This window comes from Gossypium raimondii, chromosome 6 (genome assembly GCF_025698545.1).
Source record: "Gossypium raimondii isolate GPD5lz chromosome 6, ASM2569854v1, whole genome shotgun sequence".
Classification (NCBI taxonomy): Eukaryota; Viridiplantae; Streptophyta; class Magnoliopsida; order Malvales; family Malvaceae; genus Gossypium; species Gossypium raimondii.
The window spans coordinates 3259905-3283343 of NC_068570.1; the positions used below are offsets into that span (position 1 = coordinate 3259905).

General features: G+C 30.7%; 3 protein-coding genes across 3 annotated transcripts in view; 2 read left to right on the forward strand and 1 right to left on the reverse strand.

Annotated features, from left to right (window-relative positions):
* LOC105772543 (MADS-box protein SVP) overlaps positions 1–23439 on the reverse strand; it is a 94199-nt gene that overhangs the window by 9485 nt on the left and 61275 nt on the right. The window lies entirely within an intron of this gene.
* On the forward strand, positions 13374–14741 carry LOC105773791 (uncharacterized). Its single transcript, XM_012595915.2, has one exon. The coding sequence runs from the start codon at positions 13436–13438 to the stop codon at positions 14462–14464; it is 1029 nt and encodes a 342-aa protein (XP_012451369.1). The 5' UTR covers positions 13374–13435; the 3' UTR covers positions 14465–14741.
* Positions 17812–22566, forward strand: LOC105774273 (AP-4 complex subunit mu). Its single transcript, XM_012596716.2, has 13 exons — positions 17812–17983; positions 18610–18704; positions 18947–19150; positions 19447–19563; positions 19664–19792; positions 20201–20327; positions 20633–20736; positions 20847–20951; positions 21161–21255; positions 21348–21435; positions 21516–21576; positions 21699–21772; positions 22248–22566. The coding sequence occupies exons 1-13, from the start codon at positions 17926–17928 to the stop codon at positions 22344–22346; spliced, it is 1356 nt and encodes a 451-aa protein (XP_012452170.1). The 5' UTR covers positions 17812–17925; the 3' UTR covers positions 22347–22566.

Below are 23439 nucleotides of genomic sequence, written 5' to 3' on the forward strand. Positions count from 1 at the left end.
ACTGTCCCTAATTTATAATAAAATTAACTTAAACGTGAAATTATATAAAAAATTGTAAATTTATAATAAACTGCGTAAATTATTTGTGAAAATGGCTGTCCCAAATTTTGACTTTGTAATATAATAATTAATATATTTATAAATGTGAATTAATGAAATCACACTTTTCATTTTAAACACATTTTCCATACTCTTTAACTCAATGATTTTGTCATATAATTAGATGGGCGGTGCGTTAATTATAATTAGTATAAAAATAATAATGATAATAAAATTAAATATTACAATATTATAATGTAAGATAAAAAAATAAACGCGCCGCATTAAAAATAAAACCAATAACACGGTCAACCCCACGTTCTACAGCTATTACACAATTTAAATGCTACTGTGATGTCTCATACGGTAATCTATGCCACTTGCAAAAATATAAACATATCCATCTAAACATGATCAAAACCTTGCTTTAGTATATATATTTGTAATTTATTAAATGAAATATTTAAAATTATCCCGTCATAAATAATTTTTATTAATTTTAATGGAAAAATAAATAGTTTTTATCAGGTCCGGCCTTGGGGTCGTTTGGAGGTGTAGTCACCTAGGGTCTAAGGCTGAAAGGAGTCTAAATATTATTTTCTAGTTGTTAAAGGGCCGAATTTTTTTTTTTAACTTTTAAAGGTCAAGAAAATTTTTTTGCTAACTTTTAAGGGGCCCAAAAAACTTTTTTTAGCTTTTAAGGGGTCTAAAATTTTCTACTAACTTTTAAGGGACTTAAAAAAAATTTTCCGACTTTTAAAGAACCTAAAATTTCATTTTATTGTTTTGTCAAGGACCCCAATAATATTAAAATCGGGCTTGGTTTTCATCAAATATACATATTGTCTTTAAACATGCACGTATATATATATATATATATATGAATCTTTCTTATCACATTATCTATTGTTCCTGCCAATTAAAAATTCGAAATTTTTAATAAATAACTAAATCAGTATTTCAATAATTACACGAATGTTGTCACTTTTACGCATACATGATCTAATTGACACGTGTGAATTTCTTTTAATTATAATATCTAATAAAAAAATATAATTGAGGCTGTTTATTAGCTTTGTTGTAGTACGACTTGGGTAGTTTAAATAGGTGGGCGAATGTGACATTTAGTTTGGAAAAATCGAAACTAAGAATAGAAATTTTTAATAAACGGGTCTTGAAATTATTATTATTTCGACACAAGGAAAGAATGTGTAAAATTCTTTTTCTTGTGTCGAAGGCTAGAAAGACAAAGAATACTCATTATAATTATTTGTTCCTCTCATTTAGATTTACCTTTTAGTGATTTTATTTGTTTTTACTACATGCATTGTCGCTTTTATGTAAAAAATAATAATAATCGATTTCAGAGGATAAGAATTTTGATGATATATTCTCACTTTTCATCCTAATGTTTAAAAATAATATTAATAATTTATATTTTATATATTAGTAAATTATATGCATTTTTAAAAACATTCTTACATTTATATTATATTTTGGATCCATATGGTTTAAATATGCTTCATTCAATTTGAGTTGTCACTTTAGATCGATAAAATAACCTAATTGATACAATATTGATATTTGGAGGACTTAATTAGAATATTTTCAAAACTGAAACCAATTTATAATCTAAGTCGTAGTTTGTGAATGTTCAATACAATTACAATGTACATTCTAAATCAAATTGTTCATGTGGTAGGTACAAATTGTTCATGAGAGTAATAAAATGACCTAACTAATATGATATCTTTTATGCTTCGTTCAAAGTGGAGATTACAAGAGATCATTATGTTTCGCTCCTAAGCAGTGAGCTTAAAATCTCTCCCCAAGAAAACAAGCTTGAAGGTTGAATAGATCAATTCTCGAACATTCAAAAACTGTTAGAGTTTTGTGATTCGAATCTCTTCATTTGTTAAAAAATAAAAGAGAGAGGCAAAATAGAGGGATCTGTGCCCCTGCAATACGAACCATGCAATACGACAAAATAGACATTGATTATAACAGGGTTGTTTAACCCTTAAATAGATGTAGTCGAACTCCTTTTGTATCGTGTGTTTTTCAACATAATGAATTCTCCTCATCTACTCGTGATTTTTTTCGATAAGAATTTTCCATGTAAAATCTGTATGTTTTTATTTTTCTTTTTTATTACTTTGCGATCATTCTACTGCCATTACAGACATTTATTATAACATAAACAAAGCCAAAAGCTAGCAACACCGTCTGTAAAACACATGGATCACACAATGAAGGAGAACAAGGAACTCTTATTTAAGGGTAGCTTTTGTTAAATTTAAATTTTGTTAACTCAATATGTTTATTTTCCATCAATCATATGATACATCACATAAGGGTAGCTTAATCAACATGCCAAATTGATAAAATTTGATAAAAAAATATTTACGATTTTAACCATTGGATTGAGATTTTTAAAACAAAACAGTTAAATGACATAATTTCTAACCTTTTAAGTACTTAGATTAAATCTCAAATTTTGTCAAAGTACGAAGGCTAACAGCAAATTTTCCCTATTTGAAAAGTATCATAGAATAAAAATTACATCATTAATCCAACAATTTCAATTTTATTCTTGAAATTGACACCATAAAAAGAAAATATAGAGAAAATCTATCTCATTGATCATTTCTATGAAATGTAGAACCAAAAAAGAAAATCATTACTATGAAAAAGCTGAAGGTAGGGATAGTGAGTTTTTCAAGAGAGAGAAGGAAAAGAGTTGATGAGTTATGATGGTTAAAATCTGCTGTTAGTCCCTATTAGACCTGTCCATGGGCCGGGCTCGGGCTCAACTTTTTGGCGGAGTCTCTACTGCCCTACCGAGATATGGGCCTAAAATTTTGCCAGTGCCTACCGATAAAAATAATAAGCCTGCCCTACTGCCCTATTTTTAATAAACACAAAAAATATTTTAAAAATAAAAAAAATAATTTTAAAATTAAAAAATAAAATAAAAATTATATATTTATTATATTCGGGCCGGGCTCGGGCCAAAAAAGTTGAGCCCGAGCCCGGCCCATTTTTTAAACGGGCCTCATTTTTTGCCCAAGCCCATATTTTGGGCCTATAATTTTACCCGAACCCTCCCATATTTCGAGCGGGCCGTCGGGCCGGGCCGGGCCGCCCGGCCCATGGGCAGGTCTAGTCTCTATACTTTAATAAAATTTGGGATTTAATCTTTGTACTTAAAAAAAGTTAGAAATTAAGTCTTTCTAGTTCTTCAATTTAAAAATCCTAACCCAATTGTTATCTTCATTGGTTTTTTTGTTAAAATTTGTCAACTTATCGTGTTTATTTATTGTCAATCATATACCACGTCATATGAGGATAGTTTAACCAAAATTCCAAATTGACAAAATTTGACGGAAAATACTTGATAAAAAGACCTCTCTAGTCTCTCTCAAAAAATTGGAGCAATATAATACCGTTCAATTTTAAAAGTGAGTAACTAAGGACAATTAATTACAAAGTTAATGTTATTCTTCAATTGTGCACAATTTTGATTGGTACAATAACAAATTTAGCCCTCAATATTTACATATTTTGTTAATTTTATTTTGATTTTTAAAAAAAGAAACAAATTTAGCCTCCAGATTTACACATTTACAAAGACATTGCAAGCTAAATTTGTTAAATCATGACCAAATTGATAGAATGTGTAAATTACGAGAGCTAAATTTGCTATTGCACCGGCCAAACTTATGTGAATAAAATCAACAGAAAACATTAACATTATGATTATTTGTCCTTAATTGTTCACTTTCGAAATTGGCAGAGATTAAATTACTCTGAATTTTTGAGATGAACCAATTTGCTCAATATTAAAATTAAGAGAGACGGGAGAGGTATTTTTACCAAAATACTTACAAAGAGACTACGATAATATTTTGAAATCGAAAACCAAGGAGGACTCGATTTCTAACTTTTTAAGGACTAAATCTCCAATTTTGTCAAAGTACAGGAACTAACATCATATTTTAACCAATTATGATTTTAGTCTAGTAATGGGCTTTCTGACTGAGAAAAGACCCATTAACTCTCAGGAGAGTTGGCCCATGCAAACCATAGCCACATATCAATAAACAAAAAGCCCCCACCGAGTGCCCCCAGCGGCCACCCGCACTTTCAGAGTTTTTTTGGGCATTGAAAACCTACTTTAATAATGGAGTGGTAGAGGGGGGGCCTGGGTATTGGCTAAGGTTACAGGTTTTGTTGGCATTTATAGCTACTGAAACAGTTGGAAAGTGATGGAAGACAGCTCAATACTGGGCATCCTCGTTGTATCCTAGTTTTTCAATATGGGCATTTTTTTGTGGGGCACCCTTTTCTTAGGGACCAGTAATTTTTACACCTTTTTAAATGAATAAATAACTAATGCCTGGATTTAGGAATCAGTATAGATCAATGAAATCGGAAAAAATTTTGATTCAACTAATTCTTTTATATTTATGAATTTTATAATAATTTATTTAATTAAACAATACGGACCGGTTGAATTGATTGAATTGACGAATTGGTGACTTGATCGAAGTTACAACTATCAATCTGATTCTTTAATTAAAATATTTGACCATTTGGTATTTAAAAATGTTGAACATGTTTTTTTCTTTCAATGTGTGAGATATTATTAAAAAAAAGTTACAACAATGTGAAATACATAAAAGCTTACGTGAAACTCAATAACAAAAATCCAACCAAACTCAATCCCTAAAACCCCTAGTAATCAACTTCGCTACCACCAAGTCTACCAAGATGAGGGAGAACCCAATCAAACCCAATCCTTAAAACCCCTAGTAATCAACTTTGCTACCACCAAGTCAACGAAGAAGAGGGAGAAAATAGGGGTGGATAACTGATCGGTTTGGTTTAGAAATTTCTAAAATTAAAACAATTGACTTTCATTTTGTAAAAATTGAAATTGACCCAAGTTTTGATTAAAAAAAACATGATATTTTTTCGATTGAGTTGGTTTGCAAAAAAAAAAAAAGATAATAAATATTTTACTTATATATATATGGTGAATTACAAGAGGAAGGCAAAAACCCTAACAGCAACGCGACTAACGTTACTTAAATCTAGGTCATACTTGGGGCAATAAACACCCTGACCATCAGACCAACACACAGGCTACACCTAAGACGGTAAACCTATTAATTATGACTCAATAATTTGAGCCAAAATTTGACTCGATTTAATTTGGCTACCAAGAGTCAACCACTCGAACCCAAAGTAATTAAATAAAAACATATGGTAACTTACATATCAACCTCAATTAATATTGTAAAAATCAATCAACTGGTAGTATTGGTCAAACCATCATTTCTCAGTTCAACAATCGGTTCAACAATAATTAAATAAAAAATACAATAATTCATAAATTGTTCACTAGGTTTTTGTTTTGATTTTTTTTTAATTTTTGGGTAAACTACTAAAATAGTCATTTTTGTTTTCCTCAAGTTATATTTTAGTCACTTAAGTTAACATGTTGTAACATTTTAGTCACTAAGCGTTAATTGTCGTTAACGGTGTAATGAAAAGCTGACGTGGCACGTTAAATCATCATTTCAAACAAAAATTTTAGATTAAATTATATAATTGGTCCCATATTTATTCATTTTGAACAGTTTATTTTTTTCTTTTATGTTCTTTTAATTTTTATTATTATTTTCCATTGGCAAACGAAAATATTGAGGCAACAGTCCATATTGATTCATAAACCCAAAATGAAAAAAAAAAAAGAGTTTATGAGAGAGGTCCAACTTTATAAAATGTTACAGTAAGGCCCAATTGAGCCTACCTAAGTTTAGGTTTGAAAGTCAAGCAATTTAATAATCCTCACACTCGTGGGCTTGGCTCACGGTCCATTCCCTAGCTAATTTATAGCGTACTCGCATATGAACAAAGTTCGATTCATTTCGAAAAGAAAAAAAATTCGAGTTAATAAAATCGAGTTATTAGAATTAACTTTTGAGTAGAGTTGAATTTTAAAATTTGGATAACAGATTAGTGTAAATACTCATTTAGTTCTCGTCAATTTTGAAAATGAGCAAATTGGTCTCTCTCTCAACAAAAATAAAAAAGGAAAAATCAAAATAATTTTCAAAAATTCAAAATTTTATAAAATCTATTATAAAGGATATCATATTGGGATTGTGGATGATGAAACGATTAATTTCTATATATTGGATTAGAGAACTATCGTCTTTTACTCTAGTTTGTACTATGCATATATTAGTATGGTTAAATCATGTGCAATAGTAGATGCATCTACAAGTTATGAGTTATCAACTCGCAACCTGTAATTTGTAAGATTACTTGTTTAATAAATTGTTTACCAACAAAACTTTCAGATTATGTAATTGAGACGATTCTTGTTAATGTTGGTGCTTTTATTACTCAAGTTTTCAATGATTATTATATGCTAGATTGTCGATGTGAGTAACTATCAAAAAAGCATGTTGTTTATTTGTATAAAATAGTTTAACAAAATTAATAATTAAATACATTCAATTTGTAGCTAAATTATTATTTTTAATAACAAACTTTTTATATATAAAGATATATTTTATATGAATTAACACTTATATATAGACAGCATGTCAATAAATAAAACAAGGTGTCGATGTTGTCAAGAATATAAGTGAAGGGAGAATCAAGCCTAAGGGTAGATATGTGGTTTGCACGACCCATAGGATCCTATGGCCACATTGTGATTCTCATTCTAAATCTCGCACTCTCCCGACCGATTGTACCAAGCATGACAAAAATAGAACAACGAAACCAAAAGGCAACATAAAAGCTAAGATATAAAAAAGGCAGAAAGTCACCCATCAACCAACCTCTACACTTGACGTAGCCTTTGGCATCATGAGGCTTCCAACAGTGAGATGGTTGCAGGTGAACAACAGAGCCCAAGGAGCATCGTTGAGCCAAAAGAGACGGTACAGATACCAACCGAACCAGCGGTTACAAAACCACTCAGCCACCCCCTTCCAGGCAATCAGAAGATAAAACAACAAAGGGGACGATAATGACCGACAAACCACTTCAAAACATCACCGACAACCTCTTATACAACTAACCATTATATTTCCAATAATATCTTTCTTTCTTTTTTGGTGTTGGTGTAATATTGGAGCCCTTGAAAATAGTAGAAGTACTAAGATTCAATGTAAATGCGCAAAGCACTATGGTGCTCCTTATAAGCATTAAAATAAACTATTCCGAGCTTTTGAGCTCATCTATGTTAAGTATGACTCCTATTTTCAGTTAAATTTGAGAAATAATCTTTTAGTTAAACTCTGTTTATTTGTTTCAGTCAAACACTGATTAGTTTAGATTATTTTATTATTATTTGACATATAAATAGGCTCTTTTACAACCTTAGTAAAAACACCCATTAGAGATTATAACTCATAACACATTTAGAGAATTTTGTGTTTACGTTTTGAGGGTTCTTTGTTTTTCGGGTTTTCGGGGTTTAGTTTTATATCCATATTTTGTACTCTTCATTCTTTTGCCATTATAGTAAAATTATCTTTGCCCGTAATTTTTTATCCTCTTTGAAGGGGTTTTTCTACGTTAAATTTGTGTGATCATCTTCTCAATTTCTTCTGTTATTTTTACTTGTTTGTTGCTTAATCGGGACGATCTCTAACAATCTATCCTACACTTGGGTAAACCAAATAAATATAAAGTAGATGGCCACTTTTCAGCTGCAAATGCTCGCTTAGTCCATAAATTATTACATTCTTTTAATTTCCAAGGTAAATCTTCCTTTGTATAATCCAAATATGTTACCCATTTTGTAGGTTAAAAAATTCTTCTCTATGGTTGTTCAAAATAATTACCACAACAATGGAACAAAATCCTATTAATATATTAAGATTAGATCCGGCCCGAAGGTCCGTCTAAAAAGTGAAAATATTTGAATAAAAATATAGGTCCAAAAAATGGGTTAAGGCAAAAAAAAAAGGTCCGTTAAGAAAACAGGTTGGGCCTCAAGTAAAGTTTTTTTTGCCCGAGTTCGGCCCAGCCTGAATTTGTAAAAAAAAACTGTTGTTTTGCTGCTATTTTCCATAGTTTTGTTGTTATTTTCCCACTATTTTGTTGTCATTTCACTATTTTATTGTTATTGTTTAGATATTGTGTAACTCTTTTTTTATTGTTAATTTTACTATTATTTTAGATAGGAGTGTAGAAATGGTTAACCGAACTGAACTAGTATTAACTAAATTAACCGAACTTTTTAATCATTTAACCGTTAACCAAACATAAAATTTTTCAGAAAGAATTAATTGAACCAAAATATTTTGACTAATTCAGCCAAAATTTATATGTTTTTATTTTTTTGAAAAAACAAATATAAAACTTATAAAAAATAAATTGATAATGTTAATTTAAAAATACTAATAACATTATAGAAAGACTACGACCAGAATTAAACCTTTCCTTTTTCAAGCTTAGACTAAGGGTGAGTTTGGATGGGCGGTGCGTTTACCTGCGGTTAGTGTAAAAACAGTGGTGGCGGTGAGATTAGACACTGTAGCGATACTGTAGCGTGAGACAAAAAGTATACTAAACGCACCGCACCACACCCAATCGCCCATCCAAACCAACCTAAGGAAAAATAAAATAGAAAAATTATGGATCCAATGCTGAAAGATCTTTGACAGCCCAATTATTATTGGGTAAAGGCTCAATACCAATTTCAACCTAGAAAGAAAGAAAAATTATTTGGAAAAATTTACATTTTAATTTAATTATAATTATAGTAAAATCAATGTTCAAATCGAAGTGGTCAATATCGTACTTATGTAGAATTTTGAGCATATAAAATATATATGAATTTTTATGTATATAATTATAATTTAATTTCAATATTTTAATAAATAATATTATATCAAATGTAAATATAGGTTAATTATATATGTTTATATGTAAAATACAAATAAAATTATTAATTGAGTTCAATAAATTAATTTAAATTTTAAATGTAATTATGAAAGAATTAATAATCGAAGAAAACTTAAATATAATTTAAAATATCTAATCTTGTTAATAATTAGTATTAATTGATATAAGTCAATGCAACCAATATGAACTGCTACCAAGTATGATACTAACTATGTTGTTTAGAATACTCATATAAAAATAAAATATTATAAAAATAATTTAATTTCATATATCAAGTGATTTTGAAGAAAATTCCATAAACCCGAATTATATAATTTATTTTAATTTCAAATAAGTTGATTTCATATTTTAAAATTCATTATATTTAGTGACTAAATTAAGTGCATGATTTATATGTTTCAATTAATATTTTCTAAAACACATTTTTTTTATTAATTGCAATTTTCCAATGAAAAAAATAGTCTTTGAAAATAAAATCGAATAAAAATTTCAAATTTGAGTTTTTATTTTGTAGGGTATTATTCGAATAATGTAATTATATCATATAATTGTATAATATTTTTAATTTTCAAAATAAATATATTCGTTAAAATTATTTTAAATGTTTTTTGTTGACGCGAATATGGTGAATTTTGTAACACCCTTTACCCGTATCCGTCGCTGGAATAGGGTGCGAGGCATTACCAGAACACATACACTTGTAAACGTATTTAATCGTATTATAAAATTTCAACTAAATTAAAGCTTTCAAATTTTTTTATTTAACATGCTTTTATAATTTTTAACAATATATCCTCTAAATATTATATCATAATAAATAGGGCCTACGAGACTAGATTTATATTCATGCAATTCACAAAGTCTTAACAATTCAATGCTTCATTTCCTTTTCATTCAATTCATAATTTCTCATGTTCACAATTCAAATCAATTTCTCTGTCCAATATACATTTCAATATCACCATAATTCTTTTAATTCAAGTCATATCACTAGCAATAGAAATTTCCATTTACTTCTCATACAATTCAATATCATTAAGTTCAATACTAACACGTATTTACAATTTAACTCAACGTTTATCAATTATGATTGAATATAAGACCGATTTATATACAAGTCATTCATATATTTTCCAATTTTCCTCCTCCTCCTCTACATTCCACATCCGTAATGTATATAACTAGCTTAAATAACATTAACTATATTTTCACAATTTACTTGTAAGTAAATTCAAATCTGTCTATCCGAGTCAGAGTCGCTGAATTATTTATATCTTGAGTTACGAAACTCAAAATTAAGATACGTAAATTTTAATTGAAGCTAGACTCACATATCTTCTTACCATAAATTTTTCATAATTTTTGGTTCAGCCAATAAGTACAGTTTATTCTTTAAAGTTTCCCATGTTTCACTGTTTGACAGTTCCGACCCTTCTTCACTAAAAATTAATTATCTCATTGTACAGAATTTGGATGATGTTTCCGTTTGTTTATTATGAAAATAGACTCATTAAGTATTCTAAGCATATAAATTATAATTCATAATTATTTTTGTACAAATTTTAATGATTTTCCAAAGTCAGAACAGGGGAACCCGAATTCATTCTGACCTTGTCTCACAAAACCTATTATATCTCATGAATTACAATTCTATCACTTACACCGTTTCTTCTATGAGAAACTAGACTCAATAAAATTTAATTTCATATTTTGTTCATCCTCTAATTCAATTTCTACAATTTATGGTGATTTTTCAAAGTTAACCTACTGCAGCTGTCCAAACTGTTTTAGTGCATAATGTTAATTACCATTTTTCCCTAAGCTTTCAATAAATGATAATTTCATCCCTGCTCAATTAACCTCTCAATTGAGCTGATTTTTCTCAATTAACACACTATTCCATCACTTTAAACTATTTTATAACCTTTCAAAATCAGAATTTTAGCACTAGACTTTAATTCTAAACTTTTTCACAATTAGGTCCTACAAATCAATTTCTATCGAAATTACCTAATAAAATCATCTCACAAACAAATTAAAGCTTCCATTTCATGCTATTTCATCATAAACTTATAACACATATTCATAGCAACTTTCAATTTCGTTCATAAAATCAAAAATTAATGAATTCAACAAGTGGACCTAGTTGTAAAAGTCACAAAAATACAAAAATTTCAAGAAATAATCAAGAATTGAACTTACATTATCCAAATATATGAAAAACCAGCTTGGAGGGACCCTTCAATGGCGTTTTTTGCTGAGAAATATGAAGAATGGCCTAGAAACTCTTTTAGTTAAGATTTTTATTTGTTAACTTTTGCAAAATTTCCAATTTTGCCCTTATTACATCACTTTTCCAGATTTTTCTTCTCTTATGCCGTCTCAACTATTCCATATTGGCACATTTATTCCTTAAGTCCCTCCTTATTTACCACTTAAGCTATTTAATCACTTTTAACAAATTTTACATTATTTTCAGTTTAGTCCTTTTTAATTAATTGACCACCCAAACGTTAGAATTTCCTAACGAAACTTTAATATCAACTCAATGACACTCTATAAATATTTCTAAAAATATTTATGGCTCGATTTATGAGTTTGACGTTTCAATACCTCATTTTTCGATTCTAATTATTTTAATATTTATTCCTAGTACACTATTTACTATTTCAAAAATTTTCCTATCTTCACATTTAATTTAACTTATACTCACTAAATTAATAATATTTTCTACTCATTTGTTAGATTTAGTGATCTCGAATCACCATTCCGACACCACTGAAAATTGAGGCCATTACAATTTCATTTTTCCTCGTTGGATTTGTGGTCCCGAAACCACTGTTCCGACTAGACCCAAAATCGGACTGTTACAAATTTTGTTTATTTTAGTCATTATTTGGATGCACAGTGCGGTGCGGTGCGTTTAGCTTATTTTTTGTCTCATGCTATATTATCATTATAGTGTCTAATCTCATCACTACCGTTGTTTCTACACTGATCACAGATAAACACACCACCCATCCAAATTCGCCATTAAAGAGTAAACATATTAAAGATTCGGTCTTTTGAATAAATATTTTATAAGATTAGACCCAACCCATCTAATTCATCTACATTTATATAGTAATAAAATTTTTATTGCATTTAAATTAATTATAAAATATATCATCAATATATTTAGTTATTACATATAATAAATAATGAAATGTAAGGTTTGAAACTAATTAATAATAACATATGAAATATGTACGGTATTAAAAAGAAAAAAATTTTGCGAGTAGAATAAAATTTAAACACATAAATATATCTTATTGAGAATACTACATGCATTACAATTGTTTACTATGGTATTGCCATCAATCTTGAGTTTGTATCGAGTTGGCTTTTAATTAGATTTGTTCATGGATTAGGTTATCTACTCAAGCCAAAAGGCTTGCCTGAAATATTGGAGGGTATAAGCAAATACATTAGACTCAGAAAAGGGATTTGAGTAAAAAAAATTAGGTCTGTTTAAGATATGAGTTGAGCTTGGAATTGAACATTCAGTGCATGACTTTTTATAGCTTGTAATGTTTTATATTATGTTATATTTATATATTATGTAATTTATAACACATAAACAACTATAATGTAAACATTAGAAAATATTAAGATGATCTGCATATAAAATTTTAATAAATAAGTGAATTTATTATTATTTTAAATAAAATGGCGGGCTTAAATCCCATCACATGCAAATTTTATTGGTATTTTAATAAATAAAAGATTAAATACCCTCAAATAGTATAATTTATTTTAAATATGGAAAGATATTTTATAAATATATTACTTTTGATATAGGTCCAAATATATTTTGATATATGTTTTATTAATGTATACAATTATTCTGATATATGTCCAAATATATTTTGATTATTAATTTGATCATGTTTTAAAATATAATATTATTTATAATTTAATTTAATAATAATTAAAATGTTTTTATAAAGGATGTAATACATTATTATTAATATATGATTATATTAAAATATAATATTATTTGTAATTTAATTTAATAATAATTAAAATATTTTTATAAAGGATATTTTTTCAAAAATAGGGATTTTTAGTTTATTTTTTCCTGAAATGGTAAATTTTGATTTGAAACATTGAATCTATGTGCCAGATCTTGACTGTCTACTTAACACAGTCATTTCCACTGTAAAGGAAAGTTGTTTTTTTCATTACACTAGTGTAATTATCGAAAAAAACTTACTATTCATGATGAAAAGACCAAAAAGGCCCAAATTTCCTCTCCAATAAACTTAAAACTATATGTAATTTAATTAAAAAACAAACACCAATTTCGTCCATATGGACTTAAAAATTTCCAACATAAACAGTCAAAATAAAAGCTCAACAAATCGAAAATCCCAATCGTTTTTGTTTTTTCTTATTTTCCAAACAGACCCTTAAGAAAATGGAGGAAAATGGCAGTAGAGCTGAAGCCCTACGCCTTCTAGGGATCGCCGAGAAGCTTCTCCAAAATCGTGATTTCAACGGCTCAAGGGAGTTCGCAATCTTAGCTCAAGAAACCGAGCCCTTATTAGACGGGTCGGATCAGGTCCTAGCCATCGCCGATGTCCTCCTCGCCGCCGACAAAAAAATAAACGGTCAACACGATTGGTACTCCATCTTGCAAGTTGATCGCCGATCCGAAGACAACGATCTCATCAAGAAACAGTATCGTCGCTTAGCTCTCCTTCTTCACCCCGACAAAAACAAGTACCCTTTCGCCGATCATGCGTTTAAGTTTGTAGCCGATGCATGGTCCGTTTTATCGAACAGCTCAAAAAAATCTCAATTCGACAAAGAATTAAGCTTTTTCACCAGGATTGATTTCAGCAACGCCGGCGATCGTTCGAATCAGTCCGGGAAATTACCGGTCACTAGAAGAGGGAAAAATCAGGACGGTGTTCAACACCGGTCACCGAATTCCACAACCCAAAATGAAAACCAAAGGCCTAGATCGTCAACATTTTGGACAACTTGTCCGTACTGTTACAGGTTGTTCGAGTATCCTAAGTTCTACGAAGGTTGTTGTTTAAAGTGTCAGAATTGCCGGAGATCTTTTCACGCGGTTTCGATTCCGACACTTCCACCGTTGGTCCCCGGGAAAGAAGCGTATTATTGTTGCTGGGGTTTTTTTCCGTTAGGGTTTATGTCCGGTAATCAAGAAGATGGAGCAAAACCACCGACCGGGTTTCCTAGTTGGATGCCTTCTACCATGCCTGGAGTCCAGCAAGAGAACGAAAGAAATGGAGGCAATGTGCCAGCTCCGTCGCAACCACCACTGCAAGCAGCTGTTCCACCAGCACCAGCAGCAGCTGTTCCTAAGACAACCGTGAAAAAGGTGGTTGAAAGGAACACTCCGGCGGCTGTTTCTGGTGGAAACGCGCCCAATTCCACCCCAAGGAAGAGAGGGAGACCAAGGAAGAATCCCCTTTGAGGTTTCGATTAGCAATGCAATGTTGTTTTTTTTTTTCTTTAAATATTTGCCTTAAAAGAAACCTGACCGAATTGCTGGAGTGTTTTATGAAGGGAGAACAAAGGGTAATAGCTGAAGATGAAACTTTGCTATGTTGGGTGGAAATTGTAGGTATTTCTGTGGTTTTTAATTGTTGTTGTTTGTAGATTGTAGATTGTTTTAATGTACTAACTAGCACATCGGTGATTATGTAACATTATGATATGCAGCAATAACATGTTAGCAAGTTCTTTAGTTACTGATTTCGAGCAATCTCTCTTGTTGTCGTTGAGTTGAACCGCTGTATTATCTTGTCAATGTCTTGTAGGGAAACATGGTTGTACCACTGATGTTGGTACTTTCCGAACTAGGAGATATTTCAGAACATTACCATAATTGTCGTTATCAGCCGCTCTACCAGTTGTTTGTTATGTTTCCTTCATTCCTTATAACTTGTATTGTTAGACTTCATATGAATTTTAGTAATGATAGCAATAGCAGTATTTGAATAGCCAAGGAGTCCAGAGAGAGATCAAATTGCAGTGCTATTTGTGTTTTGGGCTTGTTTTGCCAAAGCACTTTTAATGGCTCGACATAGCAAGGAGAGATTGATCCCGGGTTACCGAGTCTTTTTATTCTGATTCGATCAGGTATGTTTGCCTCACTTGGTGATCATGCACTTCTAAATTAAGTTAAATCCTTGCTTCTGTTCATATAGGTCAAACCTGTAAGGTTGGTGCCGATCGCTGAGCAAAGAGCATGGTAAAAAAAGACCAAAACTAGGTGAGAAACCCCAAATGACATTTGGTATAGCTATATATAATCTCTTTATTCACATTGTTACTACCCCAAATGACAAGTAGCAGATGATGATCGATAATTACGGACTAGCCGAGGATGGCCAATTCATTTTCTATGGTAGCCCCAATGAAGAAATCAAAATTAGTAATGCTACTTGCAAATATAGCCATAGAAATGTTTTATTACAATTTCATGTTGCAGGCTGTGACATACTGAGTGATGCAGTTTCTATTTTAACTTGTTTTTTGCAAGTTCTTGCTGATACTTTCTAACACAACTGCAGGCATATGGATACTATATTTGAACCAGAAGCTCGAGTTTTGAAGAAATCCGATAACGGGTAAAAACGAAGGAGATTTTTCACTCCATATCTTACTCATCTTGTTGCTGTAGATTTTAGGCAACGAATTGATTTCAAGAGTACTTTGCCTTCAGCATAACCAGCGGGTGAGATGTTTAATAGTATGCTTTAGGACATGATATTAAAGCGATTGGTCCAGTAACAAATTATATTCGGTAAAATTATCATAGAAGTCCCTGTATTAAAAGTTGGGTTATATTTTACCATTTTTACTTAAAAAATAACAAATTAGTCCTTATACATTTTTCTTACAAAGTTTATGGATCTCTAAACTTAATTTTTAGACCTCATTGGCACGAAGGTAACTTGCTTATGCTGGAAATATATATTTATTGAATCAACAAATTTTTTTATGTAAAAAAACATTTTCTTTTTGAAAATTTATTGCAAACCCAATATAAATATAAATATAAATTTATGTGCAACTAATTACAATTAACTAGACCTGCTAATGGGTCGGGTCATTTGTCCAGGTCTATCGGAAAACAGAAAGATTAGGACAAAATATGAGACTTGAAAAATGAATTTGGGTAAAATTTTAGTTATATGGGTTGGGTCTTGAGTAAGATGTTTTTGGTCCAAGTTTGGTCTGGCCTGAATATATTATGTTATAAAAAATATTATATTAATTATATATATTAAATAACATTTATATATATTTATATTAAATCACTAATCCAATAACAATTAAATTCATTATTCAAAATCTAAAAAAAAAACATAAATAATTAACTGAACCTAAAATATAAAAAGGGTAAACTACACCCATGATCACTTTTGTTTATCTTAGGTTACATTTTAGTCACTTACGTTATTGTGTTGTAACATTTTAGTCACTGAGCCGTTAATTGTCGTTAATGGTGTAATGGTAAGCTGACGTGGCACGTTAAATCATTATTTCAAACAAAAATTTTAGGTTAAATTATACAATTGTTCCTCATAATTTTTCGTTTTGAGCAATTTAATTTTTTTATATTCTTTTAACTTTCTTTTTTTTTTCTTCATTCTCTTCTACTTCTCCCTCTATTTTTTTACCTTCTTTATTTCTTTTAACATACCAGGAAGTCGAATTGATAGTGAAAAAAGAAGCATGGTATGGGTTTATGGGTTTTGGTTATAGGCAAATGATGACAGTCGACTTCCTACTTCTTTTTTTATTGTCAATTCGACTTCCTAATATGTTAAAAGAAATGGGAAATGTATGAAAACAGAGGGAGATACAAAAGAGAATGGAAAAAAAGAGGAAAGTTTAAAGAACATAAAAGAAAAAAAATTAAATTACTTAAAACGAAAAAAATATGGGGATCAGTTGTATAATTTAACCTAAAATTTTGTTTGAAATGATGATTTAACATGCCACGTCAGTTTACTGTTACACCATTAATGACGATTAATGGCTCAGTGACTAAAATGTTACAACATGATAACGTAAATGACTAAAACGTAACATTTCAAACATAAGTGATTAAAACGTAACCTAAAGTAAACAAAAGTGACCATGGGTGTAGTTTACCCATATAAAAATTTTAAAATTATATTTAATACAATAAAATATTTATCATATTTATTTGTGTTTTTAATATAATAAATCATTTACTATATTTATGGTAGTGTCTTTTAATATAAATATTTTTAATGTTTTAATTTAACATTTTTAGTGCAATTAGTATCTTATATTTTTAAAAGTTAATTTAAAAATAAATCGAGTTGGGTTCAAATTTACCTTTCTTAAATTAGATCAATTTTAATAAAAGATAAACCTAGTGTCCAAATCAAACCGGATTCAAACTTAAAAATTAATCTAAATATTTTACATGAAACCGACTTGTATATTGCACAAGGACGAATTGAGCTAAACAAAATTCATTCAAAGTATATTACAAGGAAAATAATTGTACGATACAGTGATGCTATGTTATTTGTATTTCTTTTTTAATATTTTAATGTGACATGAACAATTTCATCTTAAATCATAACATTTTTATTTTAAAAAGAATTAAATTCAAATAAAAATCAGGATGAAATTAATGAGATTGGGCTGAAAATTTTTTCATATTACAATCGCAAAATATCGAACCTAGACTTTCAAGTGTCAAAGTTTCATCGGCTATTGAGTCAACAACTTAAACACACGTGGATGTAAAAAGAAAATAATTGGTGAAAAAACATTCAGAAGAAAACAAGCGAAAACTTTAAATGAAGACAAAATAAAAATAGAAGTCGGAGCTGAATTTGCAGAGAGAATAAAACAGAGGAGACGATTCAAAAAGAAGCTTCAATCATGATCTCACAGTTCTTCGTGCTTTCTCAGCGAGGCGATAACATAGTGTTTCGCGATTGTCAGTTTCCTTTACTACTCTCATCTTCTTAATTTCTCTATGGATCTCAACTTCACTTTTCTCTTTCGGTTTTCTATGTTCTTTTTTCTTTACATTGAAATTTTAGCGATATGGGAATTGTAATTGCATCCTTTACTTTTAATTTAATCTGTGCGATAATTGAGTTTATAGATCTGGATGATTTCATTTCGGTCCTTTCTCAGTTCTTCTAGGCTGTATCTTGAAATATAATTTATGTTAATTTAGCTCTCGATTTTGCCTTTCTTTTCGTTTTTTTTTTCTCCTAGCTTCGATGTCAGATACTTTTAGATTAGCCTTCAATGCTTTTTTACTGATAAAGAGCGATTCAAGGCTTGAATTGATTTTGCATGTTAACTTTTATGTAAAAATCAATAGGAATAATTGGCCTGTCATGTAAGAATTTCTGAATAATGAAATGCATGATGCCTATAGAAATATCACGGCATTTATTTTGAATTTTCATGATTGGCACTTAAGCATGTACGTAATTGCAAGATATGTATAGATTATTATTTATAAGATTGGTTTCCAGTTATGATTTGATTATGTTAAATGGAAAGATTTGTATAAAGCAAGACTCAAGAGACTAGTAATTGTTACCACAGATCGCGGTGAAGTAGCAAAGGGTAGTGCAGAGATATTCTTTCGTAAAGTTAAGTTTTGGAAAGAGGATGGTCAAGAGGAGGCGCCCCCTGTCTTTGTAGGTATTACCTTACTAAAGAATGTAATGACAGGCAGTATACTTTTATACTGGCTGAACAAATGATATGCATTAATTAGAGTAATCAACATATGATAGGTTCCGGTTTTAGTTTGATTCATTCTTCTCCCATTTTTGTTATCAAAAGCTGTTGTATTCCAATGCATATTTTACTTGATTATTGCAGTACCTGAGCTGTTGCAATGCCCTAATAACTTTGTATAACTGTTTTCGATTGATAGAACGTGGATGGTGTGAACTACTTCCATGTGAAGGTTGTTGGGCTGCTGTTTGTTGCAACCACAAGAGTTAATGTGTCCCCGTCTCTTGTCCTGGAACTTCTGCAAAGGATTGCTCGTGTTATTAAGGATTATTTAGGGGTTTTAAGTGAAGATTCACTTCGGAAAAACTTTGTACTTGTATATGAGTTGCTTGATGAAGTCATTGTAAGTTCTTTTTCATTCTAAACCTTTTAGTGTTATATTCTCTCTATTTATTATAAAAAGGCTCACTGCTGTTAACCAACTATCAAAAGATTAGCCCATCATGGCTTAGCATCTAGAATTCCATATGAATTATAATATACTGCCTTTTACAATCTCTGTGTACATTAGAAAACATTTTTTCTCTATTGTATATGTTTTATTACTCTGCTGAAGTGTACTGTTAGTTGTGCATTGTTCTTCTGAAAAGATTTAAACAGATTCTGCTACTGTTTCTATGTCATTTCTTTTCCATCTAGGACTTCGGTTATATGCAAACAACCTCTACTGAAGTTTTGAAGTCCTACATATTTAATGAGCCAATTGTGGTTGATGCTGCGCGTTTGCAACCTCTTGGCCCTGCTGCCATCTTTATGGTATGATGAGAGTGCTTGATTATCAACCCTTGTAATGGTACTCCATAAGTTTATCAACATGCACTTGTGAAGTTAATTTATCAAATTTGGATGCTTGCAGCAAGGAACTAAAAGGATGCCTGGCACAGCAATTACAAAATCTGTTGTAGCTAATGAGCCTGGAGGTCGGAAGAGAGAGGAAATTTTTGTGGATATAATTGAGAAAATCAGTGTTACATTTAGCTCTAGTGTGAGTAACTGTCTTTTTTATCAGATTCAATATTTTGAAGTGTTTAAATTTTTAGTTATTGGAAATTTTATAATCTAATACTGATGCATGAAGTCTATAGTGGGGTTGGTGTGACGGTGTCACACCAACTGGCTCCTGATAAGTTTTTTGTGAATTATTTTAAATATTAGCGGTTTTGAGAAAAAAGCTTTTGCCTCATTCTCTTCCTTTCTGAACCAAATGAAGTTAAAAGCAGCTAATATATGTTCTTTCACTCCCCCATTATTTTCAATGCTTATTTACTCTCTCCAGTTGCTTGTTGCAGGTAATTGTTATTTTTAAACAAAAAATCACTCCACAATACATGTATAGATGCTCCAATGCACTGCATGATTGACTTATTAACCAATTGAGTGATGTTTTAAACAGGGATATATACTGACTTCTGAGATTGATGGCACTATTCAAATGAAAAGTTATCTGACAGGAAATCCAGAAATCCGATTAGCACTTAATGAAGACTTGAGTATTGGAAGAGGAGGGGAATCGGCCAATGGTATTGCCCTCTCTTGTTCCTATTGACCATGCATTATTTTGAGATTTGTGTTCCATAGAGTTGCTTCTAATTATTTATTTATTTTTTATTGATGAAGTCAATTTTTTAGGGTTATTGACTTGCTTCAACTTTAAGGAGTATTAGTTTATACCAGCATGATTCTCAACTTTAAATGTTGCAATTATTATCTTTGATATGAGTCTGACTGTTCTTCGCAATACGGTTATCCTACTTCGTGTACTTACCTTTCACCCACTATTTCAATCAATGATTTGTCATTCTACTGTGTCTGCTTGTTGTGACAGATTATAGGAGTTCATATGGTTCGGGGGCTGTGATCCTTGATGATTGTAATTTTCATGAATCAGTGCGCCTTGATAGTTTCGATATGGATAGGACTCTGGCTCTGGTGAGTGAAATCTAGATTATAGCTGCCGGAAAATCGTGGAGAGATTGAAGAGACCACTACATATCTTTGCATCATTTTGGTTTATGTTTCATTCTACTATTGTCTTTTAGGTACCACCGGATGGTGAATTTCCTGTCATGAACTACCGAATGACACAGGAATTCAAGCCTCCTTTTCATATTAATTGCTTAATTGAAGAAGCAGGACACCTTAAGGTGAGCTTGTCTTGTTTAACCTCCATATGTCATAATGGTTCTATCATATGCTTTTTCCCCTATTTCATAATCATGCAATATTTCCCTAATAATAATAAGATAAAAGAACTTATTTCATCCATACGTAATCTATTTAGTTCTGTAATAGATTTGAAATATAGGGCATTATTCCTGATTCAATTATTTATGCTTTTCTATTGACATTTTAGGCTGAAGTGATTCTTAAAGTACGAGCAGAGTTCCCCTCAAACATTACTGCAAACACAGTTGTTTTAGAGATGCCACTTCCTAAATATACTACCAGGTATTTTCTTTTCCCTTGGGCTCTATCTTTTGAGGTGGGATAAAAATAGAAATATATCTGTGGATTACATCTTTTGTGCTTGGTGTTTATAGAGCTAGTTTTGAGTTGGAACCTGGAGTTACTGGGCAAAGAACAGATTTCAAAGGAGCAAACAAGAAACTTGAATGGGATTTAGAAAAGGTGAAAAAAATTTAGAGATGGTTTCCACCATCAAATGTATTTTCCCTTTTCATATAATCATTATTTTGTAACCTTGACAGTTTGTTGGTGGAGTTGAACATACACTGCGTGCGAAGCTGACTTTTTCTCAGGAATTGCATGGTATGCATTGTCCATTATTTAATTTTTGGAGAGAATAATTTTTCTAAAGTCAATGTGACAAGTTCTTTTGTGAATGTTCTATATTTATATCTCATCGATGAAAGAATTATGGTTTAATTCAGCAAACATCATAAAGGAAGCTGGACCAGTTAGCATGACTTTCACAATACCGATGTATAATGTTTCAAGGCTTCAGGTAAAAATACTGTCTGGCGCTAATTGTCTTGAGATTGAGACTATTATATTCCAGCCGATCAAAACCAAAATTTTAATCATATCTATGATAAAGTCTGGGATGGCTCTAATTAGGAATTCCCAAATGTTATTTCATTTTATATTATGTTATAGAAATATTTTCCACCCCTTTAAATCTGATCAGCGCCATGATGGATATTCATTAATTTGGCCACTTAGATCAGGGATCATAACTCTGCTGAAAAGCTATCACCTGTGAGGTCCTTTTTCTTGCCATCTTAAATGCTTTGATAAGATCATTTCGAATAAACAATATAAGGGCAACATAAGGGCCGTTGTTCATAGTAAAAGCTAACTCACGAGCCGTTTGATAGCACAGTGGACGAGGGTTCAAGTCTCAGCATTGTTTCTAAATCCTAATTCTGTCTCTAAGTTACTCCAATTACCTAATGCTAATAATTGCTCTTCTGGTGTAGGTGAAATACTTGCAGATAGCAAAGAAATCTAGTTCCTATAATCCATATCGATGGGTGAGATATGTTACTCAGGCCAATTCATATGTTGCTCGAATATAATAAGGTGAAATCCCCCTTCCCCCCTAAAAAAAAGGTTCATATTTGTTATCTCCTGGATTATACACTATTTTTCTTCACCAGATTATTTTGTTGAACTATCCCATATATTCAAGTTGCTTCGTCTGTTGAATTTCTCTGTTTTGTATATTACGGGTGTTTGGATTGACAATTTGGTACAGTTTAATATTTGTCAGAATTAGATATCACCTCCTACGATTTAGAGCTGTTCTTTCGGAAATCCTATGTATCCAGTAAGATTAGAGCTGTTGTGGCCTAAACGATCTTTTTATTCCGATGTGCAAGCTATGCACTCCATATGAGATAGATGTAGGTGAAAGTATGTAGGAGATCCCTATATCCCTGTATCAAATTGGTTAAATTGGTTCCTCTATTATTAAATGGATCAATTTAGTCTCTGTACTATATTAAAAAGAATTAAATAAGGTCAAATCGGAATAGAGTTAACATTTAAAGACATATAATTTACTATTTATCAAAGTTAATATTTTTAAAGTTTTTATGATTTTGTAAATATTTTTAGAATTGAATTGCAGTTTGAAAAATTTTTTTGAAAATTTTTTTTATACAGCAGTACACTTTAGACTTATTCAATTTTTTTAATAGTATAGAGATTAAATTGATACATTTAATAATAGATAAATTAATTTGATAAATTCTTACAATGTAGAAATCTATATGGTAATTTAATATATATATATATAGCTCAAGGTATTAAGTGTCTCCTACCTTGCCGAAGCTGTAAAATTCAGGCTTCTTTACTGCACACCCCTTTATGATTTGCAGCAATGGTATTGTCTGAATAGTTGTGCCTATTTACCGACAATCGTTATCCTTAACTGTGGGCTATCTGGTTTTTCTAGGCCATTACCCTTTTCTTCCTCAGAGCTCAGACAAAAATACAAATGCTTTACAGCCACCATTACCTTTTTCCCCGCCAAGATTTTTCCTAATTTGTCATCATTAGGCACAGGTTAAATCATAATAATAATTTTATGTTGAAGGTATCGCATGAGGCGGGATTTGCTTGGGGGGCTGCCTTTTACATTCCACATATCTTATTGGTGAACCAAAA

What these genes read in the sequence shown, in the direction of transcription:
- LOC105773791 (XM_012595915.2), top strand. Translation starts at nt 13,436, where the DNA reads ATGGAGGAAAATGGCAGTAGAGCTGAAGCCCTACGCCTTCTAGGGATC.
- LOC105774273 (XM_012596716.2), top strand. Translation starts at nt 17,926, where the DNA reads ATGATCTCACAGTTCTTCGTGCTTTCTCAGCGAGGCGATAACATAGTG. An exon ending in AGTTGCTTGATGAAGTCATT is followed by an intron (nt 19,151 to 19,446) that starts GTAAGTTCTTTT and finishes TTTTCCATCTAG; the next exon opens with GACTTCGGTTATATGCAAAC. An exon ending in AGGAGGGGAATCGGCCAATG is followed by an intron (nt 20,328 to 20,632) that starts GTATTGCCCTCT and finishes TTGTTGTGACAG; the next exon opens with ATTATAGGAGTTCATATGGT.